Below are 19,186 nucleotides of genomic sequence, written 5' to 3' on the forward strand. Positions count from 1 at the left end.
CACTGCGTGGACACGTGGGACTGCATGTCACACAGCTACAGCTGCTCTTCGCGCTTCATTAACTCAGGCTGCAGCTCAGCGCTGTTCCAACTACATCTCCCAGCATGCTTTGGGCTTTAGCAATGATAACAGTCTGTCCTTAATGGGGAAGAGGATACACATGGCTTACCATGTGATGACCCCAAAATACTACTTAATTTTTTTTCAAGTGATTTCTCTTCACAGTGGGAGTACAACGCAATAAAAGTATGTCACATAATCACAAGCACAAGTGAGAAAATACTAGTCAACCACATTCAACAGTCTTTTTGTCTTTTATAGTCCTCTTTTCTTCCCAGAGAAGACTTTACATTTCATCTCTATTGTTTAACACTGTTGTGACTTTGAATTTAATATTGAGATGTGCAGTAACTGGTACCAAAACAAAAAAAATATTATGTTTCTGAGCGTATATGCCTTCCTAACATTTCACTCATTCTATCATGTTTCTGTCAGCAGCAGTAACTTCCCTCTGAATTGATATGATGATATTACGTTTTGTGGAGAGGCAATTTTATGAAATGTACCATCTGAGAAGTGCATGGAGCAACGGTCCATTGAAATTGTGTGTAATAAAAAAACTGATGCCTACACTGGAAAATGTCAGTTTTGGGATAGGTCAACCATATTATTATGATACAACTTGTGAATTTTGGTTCCTTATTAACACTTACTGATATGATGTGGTGAACTTCACAGATATGTAAATATTAAGGGTAGACGTACGGGAAAGCCCATGACTATAAACAAGCAAACACTAACATGTTTAGTCTCGAGTCTGTTGCATTTCAATATTGCTGTGAATCTCATTCCCATGCAAACTGCATTGTACAGGTGCTGGTCATATAATTAGAATATCATCAGAAAGTTGATTTATTTCAGTAATTCCATTCAAAAAGTGAAACTTGTATAATGTATACATTCATTACACACAGACTGATATATTTCAAGTGTTCATTCCTTTTAATTTTGATGATTATAACTGACAACTAATGAAAACCCCACAATCAGTATCTCAGAAAATTAGAATACTGTGAAAAGGTTCAATATTGAAGACACCTGGTGCCACACTCTAATAAGCCAATTAACTCAAAACACCTGCAAAGGCCTTTAAATGGTCTCTCAGTCTAGTTCTGTAGGCTACACAATCATGGGGAGACTGCTGACTTGACAGCTGTCCAAAAGACGACCACTGACACCTTGCACAAGGAGGGCAAGACACAAAAGGTCATTGCTAAAGAGGCTGGCTGTTCACAGAGCTCTGTGTCCAAGCACATTAATAGAGAGGCGAAGGGAAGGAAAAGATGTTGTAGAAAAAAAGTGTACAAGCAATAGGGATAACCGCACCCTGGAGAGGATTGTGAAACAAAACCCATTCAAAAATGGCGGAGATTCACAAAGAGTGGACTGCAGCTGTAGTCAGTGCTTCAAGATCCACCACGCACAGACGTATGCAAGACATGGGTTTCAGCTGTCGCATTCCTTGTGTCAAGCCACTCTTGAACAAGACAGAAGCGTCTCGCCTGGGCTAAAGACAAAAAGGACTGGACTGCTGCTGAGTGGTCCAAAGTTATGTTCTCTGATGAAAGTAAATTTTGCATTTCCTTTGGAAATCAAGGTCCCAGAGTCTGGAAGAAATGAGGAGAGGCACAGAATCCACGTTACTTGAAGTCCAGTGTAAAGTTTCCACAGTCAGTGATGGTTTGGGGTGCCATGTCATCTGCTGGTGTTGGTCCACTGTGTTTTCTGAGGTCCAAGGTCAACGCAGCCGTCTACCAGGAAGTTTTAGAGCACTTCATGCTTCCTGCTGCTGACCAACTTTATGGAGATGCAGATTTCATTTCCCAACAGGACTTGGCACCTGCACAGTGCCAAAGCTACCAGTACCTGGTTTAAGGACCATGGTATCCCTGTTCTTAATTGGCCAGCAAACTCGCCTGACCTTAACCCTACAGAAAATCTATGGGGTATTGTGAAGAGGAAGATGCGATACGCCAGACTCAACAATGCAGAAGAGCTGAAGGCCACTATCAGAGCAACCTGGGCTCTCATAACACCTGAGCAGTGCCACAGACTGATCGACTCCATGCCACGCCGCATTGCTGCAGTAATTCAGGCAAAAGGAGCCCCAACTAAGTATTGAGTGCTGTACATGCTCATACTTTTCATGTTCATACTTTTCAGTTGGCCAACATTTCTAAAAATCCTGTTTTTGTATTGGTCTTAAGTAATGTTCTAATTTTCGGGGGATACTGAATTTGGAATTTTCATTAGTTGTCAGTTTTAATCATCACAATTAAATGAAATAAACATTTGAAATATATCAGTCTGTGTGTAATGAATGAATATAATATCCAAGTTTCACTTTTTGAATGGAATTACTGAAATAAATCAACTTTTTGATGATATTCTAATTATATGACCTGCACCTGTATCTGTTTAACATTGGGTACGTGTTTGCAATATCTATAAAGGTTTTCCAAATTCACTGATAGAATCACAAGACACAGTCCAATGAGCTGTCAGAGATCCAGAAAAACAAAACAATACCTTGCAGAATACGTATGTATAGATCAAAATTCTAACCTGTAGATGTTTTTGCTACAAAAACTCGATAGTTGCCTACAATTTAATATGCTACTACATCATCACAGACCTGTTCTGAATACGTTCTACTTCTGGAAATGACTGTTTACTGTCGTACTGTATTCTACAATCAGTCCCTAAGGTTACAATTAAATTAGGCAAAAGTGCTGTCTTGTATTATTGTCTTCTGTATGGAATTCACCGAAGTGACTCAATTGTTGAAAATGTTGTTTTCTCTTAACTACAACATCTTTTGCAACTTTTGTCCCCTTGTGAGGATGCACTTGGCACAGAAAGGAAAATTGTAATCTCAGAGGGAATTAATAAACACTTTAAAATGGTAATTAACTAATGGGGAAACAGTGGTGGTTACAGAAAAAGTGTCATTGTATGCATGTGTGAAAAAGGAGAGCGAATGAGAGGCAGAGAGCAGGCTGCGTGAACACATTAACTCTGATTGTTAAATTTAATATTCCTAGATTTCTTTATTTCTCTGTGTGAGACAGACAAAGAGAAACTGTGTTCCTGTGAAAATACAGTCTCGTGCTGAGAGTGCTGGAATAACATTTGAATGATAAATATTGTGCTAAGTGTTGTGCCATATGTTTGTTTCTGCCCTCCTCAGAGGGCAATACATCATTTACTGTTTGTTGTATGTATGTGGATGTTTTTGCGGATATGTTTGAATGATACAAGTGAAATGTCCAATAGGCATTTTGCGTACCAGCAATGAGGAAGGGAAGCTCGAAAATTAGTGTCAGGTAAGGGCCATACAATTAAAATGGAGGTACTTTGAAAAAGAGTGCTTCTCAGTGGTAAAATGTTATTAGGCTTCTCAGTTTTAGTGGTAAAATGAATAAGTGCTTTAGTGTCAGGCACCTAAAAGGTAAATGAATCTCTCCTAAAAAAAGGTTTTTCCATTTTCACATGCTAACATCAGCATCCTGAATCACACATGTCTCAGAGGCTTTCAACATTTTTCTAAATTGCTTTTAGGCCCCTGGGATGAAACGCCACATTGTGAAGGACAGGTTTGAGAACAGACCCAGTTGGTAACTGAGCCTCTACGGTCAGGAGAGCGGGATTATCTCAAAACGGTGCTCCGCTAGAAATTGCTCCCGTTTGTGCCTGAGTGCAGATCAGGAGCTCGCTCTCATGAATAACATTTACTTCAGAGTGTAGAACGACTTTATTGTTCAAACCCTATGACTTCCTTTGTTCTGTAAACTAAGACAAGTGGAAATGAAACAGACCATATCTGGGGTCTATTTCACCACAACAGTGCCTCTTAAGGCACTTGAAACACAAACACACTTAAAAGACAGATGAAGGCAAGCAATTGCACGGACAAAATGACTACTTATCTGAAAAGTGTTGAAAAACTTCAATGTCAATATGGAATGAGCCTATTTTATCCAACTTCCCTACATTATCCAACTGGTTGTACATACATACTGTTTGGATTACATGGATACATTTGGATCTATGGGTAAATTTAAGGAAACATGCTGATGACATAATGGCCTATATCCTGGGGATCCTATTGGTAAGGTGTTAACATATCCAGACATTTCCCTCTAAAAAAGGTGATGATGATGGTGATGCATCCACCTCACTATCAGTGACAAACATCCTGTGCCTCCCAGAAACCACAGCTGCCACAGTGACCTTGCTATTTGTCCCTTTAAAGCCACCAAACAACAGCTTACATGCAGAGAAAATGCAACAGAAGTGAGAATAAAACCATTCAGGAGACTTAAAATAGCAAAACCCATTTAATGAATTTTCCACTGAGATAAGCCAGACTCTGAGAATCTGGGTCAAGACTTCCCTCATATTGTCTTCCTAAAAACTCATCTTTTAGATGCAAGATTAATAATTCAAGCTTGAGAGTGAGGACACCGCTTCTTTCAAGAAACTCCTGACTGTTTATTTTCTTAGAGGGTATGTTATAAAAGTACCATCACAGCCAGCCAATAGGTATGTGAGAGTGGTACTCACGCCACCCAAGTTGACCTCTCCTTTTCCTCCCCTCGAGAACTGGCTGGTCAGGTGGTACAACATGGTGCGTCCACGCTTCCTGGCCTCGCTGAAGTGAGAGCTGCTCTTCCTCCTGCGCCGCTTGTCCTCTGAACCTGTTACACAGTCACTCAGGTCAAGCGCATGCCACTTAGATCACAAGGTTGTGTCACAAGATATCTGAACACAGAACACCTGTTGAGAATATATTGTGTTATTTAATGCAATGCCTTTACTCTGGCAGGTTTTTATGCTGCATAATGTTTCCTGTTACACAGGTTAGACAAAATCACAACCACTGATATGAACTTCACTTTCATTCCATTGCATTCTAACAAAATGACTCTTTTTCCCCTGGCACGGTGCTTGGTATTTGCGTCAGACTGTGTCCAGGTTCCACTTGAAGGCACACCGCAGGCCAAATCAAACTCCCCATTGGAAAAACACTGTCTGAGTTCAGTGAACAAATACATGCCTAAACAAAATTGCCGGGTAGAATGTGACAGTGATGAACAAGAGTGCACGTGGAAAATTAAAGCCAGGGGCCAGAGGATGGCCCGCTCGTAAATCATGCTCATAGTAGGCAAATACGAGAGGTTTTTGAAAACAGGACTTGCAGCCTACCCTCCGTCTTACTGTTGTGGTTGCTCCTTCCATAGGTGTCAGTGATGTCCTTGAATGAGAAGAGGAAGAGGACCATTTCTCCCTTCTCGTTCTTTATGGGCACGATGTCTAACAGACACCAGAAGGCCGCACCTGGAATAAAAAAAAGAAGAATTTTTTTCCCCCGTTCCTCATTTGGTGAATGGATGTCTCAACAGACACATCCAGGCCTGTGATTTCCCCACATCATGTCAGTTGTCTCACCATGTCTCCACGGCTGAGACATAGTAAGACAAGTATGGCATAGCCTTTCTTAAAATACACCTCAAACTAGATATGGATCATGTTCGGGAGGACTGTGCACAAAGGGAAAGAGCAAGTGAGAAGGTTGGTTATAACAAGTCAGGCAGGGAAGGAGCACCATAGATCCAAGACCTTGCCATAACCCAGTATGCTCATTAGCAACACTGCAGAAACTGTGCTCTGCCACCAAACAGATGTTTCACATTTCTACAGTGTCCCTAATGTGCTTGTGTGTGTGTGTGTGCACGTTTTTGTGTGTGTTAGGCATAAACAAGGAGAGAGAGAGAGAGAGGAAGAAAAGCAGTGTAGATGGTGGTGTTTTAGCACAAGGCTGTGGGTGTAAATACAACATGAGAGAATCTATTTGTGTGTTTTGTGCTTGCAAGCAGCAAGCACACACCAGAGTCATCTGTGTGTGTGTCTACTGAATTCCTTTAGTGTTTGAATTTATCATGAAAATCCTGCTAATACTGTACCCGTCATAAATATCTGCTAGCTGGATTACAGCTTTAAAATGTGATTGCTTTGTTCTCTTTTCCGTTTCTATCCTGCTTTTCTCTGAAATGGCATTATATTATTTTCAGGCACATTGTTGTAGTGGCACTGTCTTACTGTTGCTTACTTACTGTAAAAAAAAAAAAAAAAGAAGACCACAAGAAAAAGCTTCATTCAGCTGCAGTACAGATTTGGTAATCTATCTGCGTAATTAGCTGTTCACACACTTTGAGGGTGCAGGTTCGGGTCTATGTTGAGGGGACATAATCCAGTGTGCCAGTCAGAGAGGCTTAAACTGTGTTGTATGTTCTCTGTTCATGCATGACATTGTTATGAGCCCAAGACTTTGTCAGAAGGATTAGCGATAAGTCAGAAGGACAGCATTTAATTTAGTATTTAAGCAACTGTAATAAACACACACAGACACACACACACACACACACACACACACACACACAGTATGTAGCTACAGTACTTAAAGAAAGTGTGACTGGCTTTGGAAATATGCATTCTGACTGACTTTAAGCTTGTTATCCCAGCACACACGATTACTCTTTCTAGCACCTTTTGCACTCAAGTTGAAAGAATCACCAAGATGTGACTGACTGCAAATTTTCACTCAATTTGATGGTTTTGTATTAATAATAATGAGCCCCAACTCTGCAAAAAAACCAGAAAAAAAGAAGAAGAAGGATATATTGCACTGCTGACCTGCTGTATTTGAAATTCTACATCACTGGGGAGATTCATAATTCAACAAAATGTTCAGCTCTCATCTAAAAATAAATGTGCTCTTCATGATGTGGAGAACAAAAAAAATGAACAGATGATCACAGCCTGATCAAAACAGAACAGGATCTAGGAAGAAAGAAAATCAAGTCTCATCATTTCCCCAGTTAATAGAGGAGTTTGATCAAATGAACAAAAGACAGGAATGTTAATTGTCAGATAACCTTTTTACTTCTAAATGAAACAAACTACAGTGCTGAAATCTAAAAGTTATGCAGAAACAGGGTGTCTCCTTCCCATCCTCTTTACCAAGCACCCACCATTCTTCTTGTAGAAGTGGACCTCGGCCTGGTACTCCTCTCTGCCCTCCAGAGCCTTCTCCATCTGCTGGGCCACATGCTCGCTGGTGTCAGCCCCGTACAGGAAGCGGCAGCTGCAGTTCTTCTGCATCACCTCAGTCCTCGTGAACCCCGTCAGTTCACAGAAGCCGTCTGAGCAGTAGACGATGGGGTAGCCTCGGTGGCCCTGGGCGTTACCCAACAGGAAATTACTGTCTGTGAGGGAGCGGGGCATGAAAAGGTGTTAGAAGAAGTGGAGCACCATGGAGGCAGAAAACAAAAGTTTAAAAAATGAGTTGCTCAAGGCCAATGTGAAGAAGCGGAAACTGAGACATTTTTGACTTTGTCGTTGATTAGCTAACACATAAGGAACAGTCGGGTGCATCTTGTTTTACTTTGGTGCAAATTTGTTCTTTGCTCTAGAATCAAAGTTTGTTTAGTTCTTTGAACTCAAAGCTTTGTAGGTTTAGTTCGACACTACTTTACAAGTTCAAAGCAAACACAAATCATGCTGGTGTAGACTCCATTTTGGCCTTAATTAATTTCCCCGGGCCGTCATCATCTGATTTCTGTTGGTGATGGCAGTCAGGCCTACTGATGTGGGTGGTCAAAGGAATCAGCGACCTGGGCTGCAGACTGCAAGATATAAAAATAGCTGACTGGGGTTTGAAAAGAGCACAACGGTTAGTAATTGATTCCCACGTCACTCTTGGGTTAATTTACTGAATGATGTGAACCCATTAAGGACCAGCCAGCAGAATTTAAAAAAATGTCTCCAGGGAACATCGTTCCTGCTCAGATTTAGAAAATCTAGGCCAATCAATGATTTTTATAATTGTGGGGTTTCTAAAGCCTGTTCATAAAACGGATATAATTGTCCATACAGCCAATGGGAAGCTGTGACATTTCAGGGTGCCAGGAACCGGTCCCCAATGTATTGTTTCTGTGTCATCGCTACCGGCTACAGGTGTGCTGGAAGCTGCAGTGATGTTGACAGGTAGCCTACACGTCCTGCGCCTCTGGTGCATTAAAATCCGAGGGAGGCAGTGAAGTTACACCCCCCCCCCGGTTATGCTAAATTATGAACAACAAATCCGTGTTAAAATAGGCCTATAGAAATCCTGCATTCAGGGAACTCCTACACACACACACACACACACACACACACACACACAGAGAGCAAAGACAGTGGTCAGCAGAGCAGAGAGACTCAAGATTACTGTAGGCCCAAGTGAGTGCAATAAAACCTTCAGGAGTAAAAGGTCAATTTAAGGTTAGTAGTATCGATTAAATCCTAACGATTCCCAAACACGAGTTTAATGCTACAATTTGTCAAAAAACACATTTTAATGAGCAACCCATTTAATTTCCCTGAGCACAACTCAAATGACCACATGTGGGCCCCAGGGACTCACTATATAGAGGACCTATCAACATCGCTGAAGCTGTCAAAATTGATGGTAGTGGTTCACGTTCTAATTTGCTCAAACATTGGTGGCATCTTTGACATCTCTAGTCTAGTTAATGTACCTTTAATCCTGATTTTTTTGACGATTCATGTGTTTATTGTTGGACAGTACCTAAACATCTTTGCTTTGTTCCTTGCCATGCTTTCAGCACCATGGACAGCTGCCCAGCAACAGGCCTTTATTGTACCATGTGCCGTTTTCTTGCTGTAGTTTGTTTATTATGTCTGCAGGACATAAACACCAGCCCTCTGCTCTGCATACCTACATACATATTCATCTTGGTAATAGTTTGACGTCACACATTCCGCTTGGTTGCTAGACGCATCTGACCTTGATGAGCTCAAGCGGGTACTTGCTGCAGTGTGGCTTCTTTGTTAGACAAACAGTTTGACTGTCTGTCTGCCAGAGCTACCTAAAAAGGAGCTTTGAAATACAGTACATTATAGGCCATGCCTGTTAAGTTCTTCTCTTTAACATTTCAAAACAGAATACATGGCAGCATACTCAGTGGTACTAAAACAAGATAAAAACAAATTGAGGGACTTCCGGTGACTTTATTATTTTTGCAGTATTTGATAAATGGAACATAACCTATACAGAAAATAAAACTCTGCACCTCTCTATAGAAACGTTATGAGCTTTGGAAATGCATTATACAGTACTTTTATTTAGTACATTAGCTGCAGATCCAGCAGGGATACTATAAAACAGATAATCCCCACCTTTTTAGTCCAGCGTACTCCCACAGCCCTATCAAATGGGCTCAAGTACCCCTTCATTGTGCCCTTTAACTTTATGTAAAAATATTTCATCAGAGTGGATGTGATGGGTCCATGGCAGCACATGTGAATCCATGCAAGACATAGTCACCCTGGAATGGTCTTCTTCTATATTTTTAGTCAGTTCAGTCAAGTTTGCATTCATACTACTACCACTTGTAGTGACAGAAGCTGGAAATTTAAGATGTTTATCCATTTTAACTTAGCTTGCTAACCAGTTTTTATAATTACACTTAGTGTTAAGGTATAGGAAACTCAGAAACTGTGCAGTGGACCTATTGTAACTGGAAGGTTACTTGTTTTTGTGAATAAATGTGATAAAAAATCATCACACTGATTAGTAAACTTATTTGCATATGTGGAGATACTTCATATATTTTTTCATCAAATCATAATTCCTCTATTTCCCTCCACAGTCTTTCCACACACACTCCATTTACTGCAGAAATAGCTCATGGGGTACAGATATATGCATATTTAAGGACATGTTTGTGCCAATATATTTGCTGATTCTTTGCAAAAGTCTGTACTGAGGCTTCAGACTATACTCCACAGTAGCAAACTTGCGACTGCCTTACTGAAAACATCAGACTCCAGATTTTCTGAATACAAATCAGAAAGGCAGGTCTGAATTCTCCTGATTCCATGGAGCAAGCCTAAGAAGTATTAAGCAGCTGCTATACCACGTTCCACAATCTAGCACTCTAATTGGCCAGACTAAGCAGAAAGCAGTCCATAGGGGATGTCTTTTCTGAGCGGTGACAACCTTTCTTGGGTGTGCAGTGAGCAGCAACTAAACTGTCACTGTGGAATTATAGAAAGAGACAGGCATTAGTCGGATCCATCAACAGGCAGAGGAAGTTGTTACTGTTGCTGTTCCCCATATTTTAACATGGAGAAACTGAGATATTTCTGTTGTGTAGCCTGCTGCAGATCTTTGTGTTCATGGGTTTCACGAAGAGTGACCGATAACTGTTGCTTTTTAACACATATAACCTTTTTTTCGCGTATAAAGTCACAACTCCGAAGACAAACTGCTCTGGATATCTGTCTCTGCCTTTTCACATCTAAAATAATAAATTGCCTGAAACAATGGCTGAACACTGCTGGAAAAAACAACCCTGCCCTCTTTTTCATGTTCTATAAATTTTCAACACCCCAACTCAGTGAGCCAGCAAGTGTTAGAGAGCAACGGCATTCATCTCTGGTTTATGTAATGTTACCCAAGAATAGGTGCATCTCTACTCAGCATCCCTAAATCGGTCCTCGAAATAGGTCAAGGGCAGTTGTAGTCATAAATCACTTTGTAATGATGTATATATACCAAGAGCCACAAGGAGAAAAAAAACTTTTATGCTGTGTTTGGAGTTATTTAAACTGTGCTGCTTTACACTATGAATTAGATTAATAATTGGAGTAATCTGCATGATTCAGAGTTCAGAGTAGTTGTATTCAACTTAGGATGTTTGATTCTTGGCACTTGATATTTAAATCAAGTGTTTTTAGCTTGAGTAAAATGCAAGCTAAGCTAATCGGCTGCTTGCTCCAGCTACATCTTTACCATGCATACATATCTTCTTTTTTGAACTTTCAAAAAGAAAGCAAATAAATGTATTTCCCAAAATGTCAAACTATTTCTTTAAGATAGTGACGCATGTCCTCTTCCTGAGCGGATAATTTTATATCCTGGAAAGAAGCCTTTAGTAAGTTGCCTTTGAGAACACATTTCTCTTCATTCACTTCAGCTTCTACAATTACATACTTATTTCCTCTCTGGTAACTTTGTAAACAAGCAATCCAGATAAACAGTTTCTGTATGTGTGTGTGTGTGTGTGTAAGATTGGGACAATGCCTCAATTCTTAGGCTGTAATCCTCTCAGGGATATTGCTTTGAGTGGCCGCTCTGCTGCACCAGCTTCCTTAATTACACATCTGTGCTGACTCGCTACAATTGTAATCTGACATGATGACGCTACATGCTACAGCTAACGACAAGCAGCCTCCATCATGTCCATGTCGACACAAGTTCTCCGGGGTATAAAAGACAGATGAAGCCCAAGAGGCTTGGCCACTGCCTCACCAGCTAATTACCACCCAGCAGCATGTAATTACTTATTGGGGCAGATGAGTGAGAGTGCAAGGAAAAGTGGACTTGCAGGGGGAAAGGTCACTGGTTTGGTAAAGAAGCATGAGACACTTGCTTGTATATTTTGATTAATAAAACAATTTTCTAGGTTTTAGAGTGACATACACAATTATAGTGATTATTTAGAGCTTGTTTGAGAAAATTATCTTTGCTGTGTGATCTGAATCCTAAAAAAGCTAAAAGGACAGCATTTATGCAGTCCTTTATGCCTTTATTCTAAGAATGGTGCAAAGTGCTTTACAAAGCCTCACACCCACTCACACCTACATTCACACATTGAAGGCTGCCACACAAGGTGCAGACCTGCACATCACAAGCAGATTTAGATTTCAGTGTCATATACCTAGGAAAAGCCAGAGATCAAACCACCAATCCTGCGATTACTGAATGATCTCAGACTTTGACGATGCCGTGTCACTGCCTGGATCCAACTCAGCACATGTAAACTATATACCAGGAGCTTCAAAAGAAGCAGCAGAGGAAGCCACACAATAGCTTCAGCTATCCACTGGCCTTTGTTTGCAGTGCTTTGCAGCTGCCTATTAAGACCCGTTTGGGCGACAGTGAGCTCCATAAGGATCAATGTGACAGTCCTCACTGTCTCCCCTTTGGTTCTTTGGTCGCCTTTAAATGGAAAAGTGTTTAGGGGGCAATAAATCCAGTTCTTATCTCTGCCTGCAGCTGCCCTGTGGTTACGCTGCCCCACAAGGCGAGCACTACTGTCAGTGTGAAAACACCGCTGGGGAGGTCGCGTGAAGGAGCTGAAGGAAGTAGGGACGGGTGTAAAGGACAGGCGTGTACACTGTAACAAGATACAAGGAAGATTTATTTATCATTTTACAACAGGGTTGAGTAAGTTGTAAGTAAATAATAATAAAAAGTCAAAGAAATGAATAAAAACTATTTTACATGGTGCTGAGGATGAACTGAGGAGTCTCACAGCCTTGGGGAAGAAGCTCTGAAAATCTGGTGGATTCTATCTCTTGCCAGGCGGCAGCAGGGTGAACAGGCTGTGGCTGGGCTGGGTACTGTCTTTTAGTGTCCTTTGGGCTCTGTGCAGGCCCCTCACCTCACCGACATCACTAATGCTCAGCAGGTGGGTACCAATGAACTTCTGAGCGGTTTTAATCACCGCACAGTCGAAGGTGCAAGCAGGAAACTGGATGGTCCAGGTTTGAGCCTGAGTGACAACACACATCTGCCCTGTTGAAGCGGCCTGGAACAAAATACAGCTCCAGTGGTGCTGATCTTTAACTTCACCCTGACCCTTGACCTTTCAGGGATCAGTAGACAAACATAAAGACACATATATAAAATCTACATGCGAACACATGATAAACGCCAAGTCCAGGCACTCAAATACACAGCGACAAACGCACACATGCACACAAATCCTTGGGGAACAGTGATGCTGACATTGCCATGAGCCAAATGCTGTGCTGTGCAGTGCCAAAGGTTACTGACTTAACCTGTTGTGACATTTTGCCTATACAAGAGGGACCCTATGCTGCAAATGAGCACTTTTCTCAGTCCAGGAACTGCTGAATTAAAACCCACTTAAAATTGCTGTCAGTTTTGTAAAAAGGTTATTTCCTAAGGTCATCAAAGCCCAATCAATATTTATGAGCAGGAACAACTTGCTCAGAGCCACAAACTGGAGAAATTACACTAAAACCCCCTGATGGCATGGAAATGCTCTATTTCTTTGTCCAGTTTACATGTAGTTATGCTTTGCACAAATGCACAGAGTGGTGTTATTATACAGTCTGAGTAATTATATGGACATGCTGCAAAATAAATGTAATAGGATAATGATGTTTACATAAATAAATGTCTGAAATAAATTTTACTTTTTGTAAAAATCATTCTAGGCAAGGGGCTAAGTTCAAATGGCAATGATTTTGGACAGTGTTTGACTGCATAGCTGCTCAGTCAGCAGTGCTACTTTCTATTGTTTTCATTAAATGTTTTAAGCGTATCTGACTACACAAGTACTGAAATAATTGTTTTAGATATTTTAAGGATAATGAATGTTATATATGATGTGTACATTATGAGTTGGTGTTAGAAAAGCTTATTTTCCATGAAAAAGTTATTATTATTATAATTTTTTTTTTTAAATGGACGTGTTGGAGTGACACATTAGATAAAGATTTTGGACAATGTTTGACTGTGTGGCTGCTCAGTCAGCAGTACTGCTTACCTTGGTTTTGCTGATCTCCAGTAAAAACACTTTTTTATGACACCATATTGTACATTCAGTGAAAATACGTGACTTGCATCATGTTTTACCCATTTTAAGGCTGTATATGGTTTGTTTTTCGTGAACAAGGTAAATCACGTCACGATATCAGGGCTTTACTTTATGCCTGTATTGAATACTGAACAATGCAAAATAATCGTAGTTATCAGCTTTATTCTATACATTTGCTGCTTATCTGTGAAAATGGGCTAAATCATACACACCAGTGCAGTGTGTCGTACTGTATGCCTGACTGGTAACACTTTAAATTCATGTCTTGCACCTGGAGGAATTTCAGATTTAACAAAGTATTCGTAGATGCCCTGCAGACATGTTATAAGACACTTTCACATGCCTGAAACTGTGTGCTGTAAGGTGAGCACGCAGAAACATTCCTCCTTCAACAGATGAATGTGGAGACTAGTCTTGTAGTGTCAAACACACCAAGGTCAAACATCCAAGCAAAGTAACAAGAAATAAAACACCTTTTTGAGTGAAGGGGGACATTTAGGTAGGAAGCATTAGAACTATATACAGAGCCAAATTATTTTCAGGCAAAAACGGAAAACCACCGTTAGCTGCAGCAAGCTGAAAGCAGTTTGATGTGAAAAGGGATCGCAGCTGCACGACCCACAATGCCACTTGTTTTAAGATGCGCCTTTCCAACAACAGGAGACCAGCTGCATACTAAAGTCCTTAATTGGAAAGCAAGTTCAAGTGTTGTTTTTTTTCGCAGGCCATCTTTTTCTCAGAGACCATCAAGAGCATCATCCATGTCAAGTGGCGGGACCCTGTCGCCCCGGCAACAGGAAGGAAGCTATTCTGAGCGCTGGGCACTCTGCCACTCCTCTGGCCTTATGGTGGCTTTGAGAACGGCTTGGAAGCGGCAAAACCTGGCATGGAGTTGCAAAGACGCGTACCCTGCTGCTACCAACACTCTTTTATCTCGGCCTCCTGTTGCTCTAAATGGTCATTATTTTGTTATTTATTCACAAGCATGCAGGAGAGAGAATAAACACAGACATAACAAGGTCGCCATGAATGCTAATTCTGTTGATGGTAAGGACTGAAATGCCACAACATGTGAAAGAGGAAGAGTCCTGTGACACGTCACTCAAAAGAGAACTACATGTTTGTAGGCATTACTCTTAATAATGAATAAATGTAACAACAAGAAAAGGAAAATGGCAGATCAGGAAGATCTGGCTTGTGCATTTAAGGTAATTGATAAATTAATAGTATTAATTTATTCTAATACTGCATTGAAAAAATGGTGTAGCAAATTAGAGAAGACATTAAGCCTGAAAGGGAAGTAGCCTATCTCCCCCTCTTGACGTTCAACCAGAGAGCAACCCTCTGGAGCTAGCAGGGAGTCCATGTTCAGCTCAAGGACTCTTCAGCTGGGCAGATGCAACATGGGGGCACGACCCCAGATCCTCCAGCTGAACTGGGTACTACCCACATCATCTCTAGATGCAATGTTTGTGTCTTCTCATCTCATAAACTTCTTAATTTGTATTTTACAGTGTGAAGACTCTAGATGGGCTTTAAACTCCCGAGAGATCTTCTAATGCCTCATTAGATTGCCTGACTCACCACTGAAAGCTGTAATTGCATACCCTACACATCAGTTACACAGTAATGTCACTGTCAATGTCATGAACTGAGACCCAGCACGGAGAACAACTGCGAGCCAGCCGCTCATTCAGGCTGCTGCGACTAGCAGAGGGAGGACAGGCTGAATCGACAAGCGAACAAAACACAGACTTCCCCACGGTATCTGTTTACAACGAGTCGCAACCTCCCCTGAGGTAGCACAAGGTACAAAACAAGAGACACAAGCCAAGCAGAAACGGCAGTGCTGCCCAACGGCTGTGGTGGCTAGTTTGGAGCTAACTGTGTGAAACAAATGTGAAAAGACAACATGATTTCTGAAGGTCATTTTTTTTCTCTGCTCGTGTCCTTCTGTAAAACAAACTTTTCTCCACAACCACCAGCAGATGTGGCTTTTTTTGGTTCAGATACAGAGCCCCAGAGACTGACCTGATAGAAGCTGTATCTTGTTGATATTCCAAGTTCAAGCAGGTGATGAAAAGAAATTAATTTGTTTGTGGCAGTGGCTCTCTCCCAGAGAAAACACCAAGCTGCAACCAGCAAGCCATTCTTATTTACTGTGATGACAGCCATCCGTTAACTGTCAAAAGACCTTTAATTATTCATTTTTTTGAAGTATTTTTTGTCTTCATTAGAGACAGGAAGTGAGGGGAGATGTCATATTAAATGTCCTTAAACTCGAACCAGGGACGTTGCAATTACATGGGCAGCAACACAAACTTCTAGGACACCTGGATACTTTATACTCATTTTGAAACAAGGGTAAGTTGTGTGAAAACCTACAAGCATCAAAACAACTCATCCCGACATTGTTCGTGTACTTACGGGTGCCATCGAAGCGCGTAGCAATAGTATCCAGGAAAGTGTTCTGTGGGGCCAGGAGGCCCTTCATCACCGGCATCTTGACCCAGATGTGGGACGGCCAACAACTGCCTGGAGGTCACACCATCCCAGCGGCACAACAGGTGGCTTCCAGGGGCTCTCAGCAGGTGCGAGAGGAGACTTTGAGGTTGACAGTCCAGTGCCGGTGGCGGGCACACACATTTACAGCAAAAGCGGCCCCCTCTTTTCCAAGCGATGCCTCTCCCATAGACAATAGTGCAGTCTGGGAAGACTAAAAGAGCTCACTCCAACAATGCAGGTTTCAGGTGTGTAATCCCAGATAAGTAGAAATGAAGAGTTGCAATCACCGGCAGCTGCTCAGTAAGGAGGGATCAAGTCCAGGTGACGCTGAGATCCAAGGAGCTTCAGATCAGTCAGCCCAGCTGTTGCCTGTCTGCACCTTTCAGTCCACTGCGCTTATAAAGAGGACCTATAAAGAGGAAGAATCTGCAAGACAAAAATGAAATGTGTCTACACCTCTGTCGGGATGCTGTGGCAGAGCAGTTGCATCTTCTTGAGCTTTCTCTCTTCCTCGCTACTCTCTCTCGCTACTGCTCCCATCCACTCCTGTGAGATCCCGACCAATGAGATGCTGGTATCATCTGTGGGGACCTGTTTTCATCTGCGGTGTGGGTGGGGTGGGGGGGAGGAGGATCCTTTTTAAGCAGCTGACAGCACCATTACACCCCATAGTGCTACTATCAGCACATGGCTTTTGTGTGCATGTCCACAAATCAAGGAAAGATGGATTACCTGCATGTTGCTCAATGCAGGCTATTGTATTCCGTTGGACTGTGTGCCATTGGGCTGTTATGTTATGGGAGCCTGACTCAAGGGACATTGTGAAAGTGAGAGGGGTAAAGAACTATTCAGATTCTAACATATATACACTTTTCTAAGTAAAAGCGCTGAGAGAGCTATAAGGACTGTGGGTTTAAAATACCATTCCTAGAGTGTTGTGGTTTCAAACTTGTCTCTTCTGGATGGAGCTGGCCACTGTTGCCCTCCCAGCCCCTCCAGCATCCTCATCAGAGAATTACGGCCCTGGGATAAAAGCCGTTAAGAGCGGATTAAAAGGATAAGTCTGGAGATGTTTTTCATGAGGATTTGATGCTTAACACACCAAAGTAACGTTGTGTCTTAACTCACTTTGACCCAAGCAAACACACAGCTTAGTTGATGAGGGAAATACCTCTAGATAGTGATGCTGCTTCACAGGAACAACTGTTTATCTTTTTAACAGTCATCTCATTAAATATTACATTAATCGGGGAAATATGATCCTACAATTATTTTAATTCATGTAACCATCATTAAATATTAATTATTGTAGGAATCTGATAACTAGGGGACAATAAAGACAATAAGATGTTTTCAGTAGTTGGAAGGGTCTGAGTTTTACTGAATTGTGGGGTAGAATTGTTTCTTTTTTTGTCACTGTGATTTATGTGGAGCTTGAGTATGGAACAATGGCGCTATAGGTAGTATAGATTTACCCAGAAGCTACAAGATATCCTACAACGATATATCATTTTGAAGCTTTTCGTTATACTGTTCAGCACCCTCAACTCCATATTCAAATTAGCATGACATTAGCAAGATAAATTGTTTTGTCTGTTACAGGAACATATAAAGTAACCAATGTGACATCATGGCTTTGGAACTAGAATATTTTTAGTCTTTCTATGCCTGTCAAAAATTAAAAACCAAAAACTTCACAATGTAGCTCCATACATCAAGTATAACTTTATGCAAATTGGGAGTCGAGTAAACAAAAGGAATCGAAATATACAAGTTTCTTGTGGAGGCGTTGGTAATCTTGAGCTGATTCAGCAGCTATGTGGGCATTTCCTCAAGCCAGAAATTAAGTTTGTTATCTTTAGGGTAAGAAATTATTTGGATTTTGAACTTGACCGACTTTCCTGCAGATCTCCGAGGAATAACCATGATGATAATGACTCTTGTTTTACACAGTATGCATGAAGCATGAGTGTGTGCGTGTGGGGGGGCATCCAGCAGGTGAGCTGCATTTGGAAAAAGGTTGAAAAAAAGACAACCAGTGAAAGTAAAAGGCTGGCCCTCAGACTGTAAGAAAGTATTGTTCCCCCTCTCAGATCCTATTCCAGCCCTGGCAGCCCTTCACTTCTATCTATTTTTAATGGCTTCTAATTATGCTTTCTTCATGTAGTCTACCCATCTGTACTGGTCATTTATAAAGAGGCTTATCCATTAAACATGCTCACAATCTACTCCACAGTCTAATACCAGAGTGACGCACAGACAGCCAGGTGAAATATTATATCAACTACATTCCCCAGAATTCTCAGCTCTGCGGGGACAGCTGGTATTTAACCAGATTTTTATTTTAGAGATGAGATTAAAATATTCTCGATTTAAAATTGGTAAATTCTATTTGTTAATATTTACAAAAAGAACTCCTATTTACCATTATTAACTTCAATGAAAATCCACAGCCCTAATCCTGACTTAAACTGTAAGATAGATAAGCTATGGCCGGCATCATTCACTCAACATGCAACATCCCTTCTCTCAATTAAATACACCCCCTCTTCCCTCAGTAAACCCGTTGAGAAATCAGGCCTGTCATTCTTAAATCTTGGCTGTTTGCATTGAATTAACTTGTGATTGAGCAGATGTGCCCAGAAGCTTTGTGTGTTTATGTTTATGTGTGTAAATCCTCAAGGCATGCGAGGGTGACAGATACAGGAAGAGACACACCATCTCACTAAAAGCCAACCAGAGCAAATCTGTAATGAACGAATGAAAACATGGTGAAAGCATGGATAACAATCATGCTTTATTTACCCACCACGCCGTCATTATATTGCACTCAGGAACCACACTCATCATGCACGATGCAATTAAAACTTTCAGCACCAATAGGGCTTTCAGAAAATCCCCATCTATTCAAAGTTTGTCTC

The 19,186-nt window shown here is 41.2% G+C and overlaps 1 protein-coding gene across 1 annotated transcript in view; it reads right to left on the reverse strand.

Moving 5' to 3' along the window:
* Positions 1 to 16,798, reverse strand: part of LOC119916084 (potassium voltage-gated channel subfamily H member 4-like) — a 37,596-nt gene extending 20,798 nt beyond the window's left edge. The window contains exons 1-4 of the mRNA XM_038735958.1: positions 16,188 to 16,798; positions 7,095 to 7,328; positions 5,269 to 5,400; positions 4,627 to 4,760 (exon numbers count right to left, since the gene is read on the reverse strand). Coding sequence (XP_038591886.1) covers positions 4,627 to 4,760; positions 5,269 to 5,400; positions 7,095 to 7,328; positions 16,188 to 16,263 — 576 coding nt within the window. The 5' untranslated portion in view covers positions 16,264 to 16,798. The remainder of the gene's footprint in view (positions 1 to 4,626; positions 4,761 to 5,268; positions 5,401 to 7,094; positions 7,329 to 16,187) is intronic.
* Positions 16,799 to 19,186: the final 2,388 nt, after the last annotated feature.

Source organism: Micropterus salmoides, unplaced genomic scaffold (assembly GCF_014851395.1).
Source record: "Micropterus salmoides isolate LMB-PRFRI ecotype aquatic unplaced genomic scaffold, ASM1485139v1 Ms_hic_scaffold_21, whole genome shotgun sequence".
In the NCBI taxonomy this organism is placed as follows: domain Eukaryota; kingdom Metazoa; phylum Chordata; class Actinopteri; order Centrarchiformes; family Centrarchidae; genus Micropterus; species Micropterus salmoides.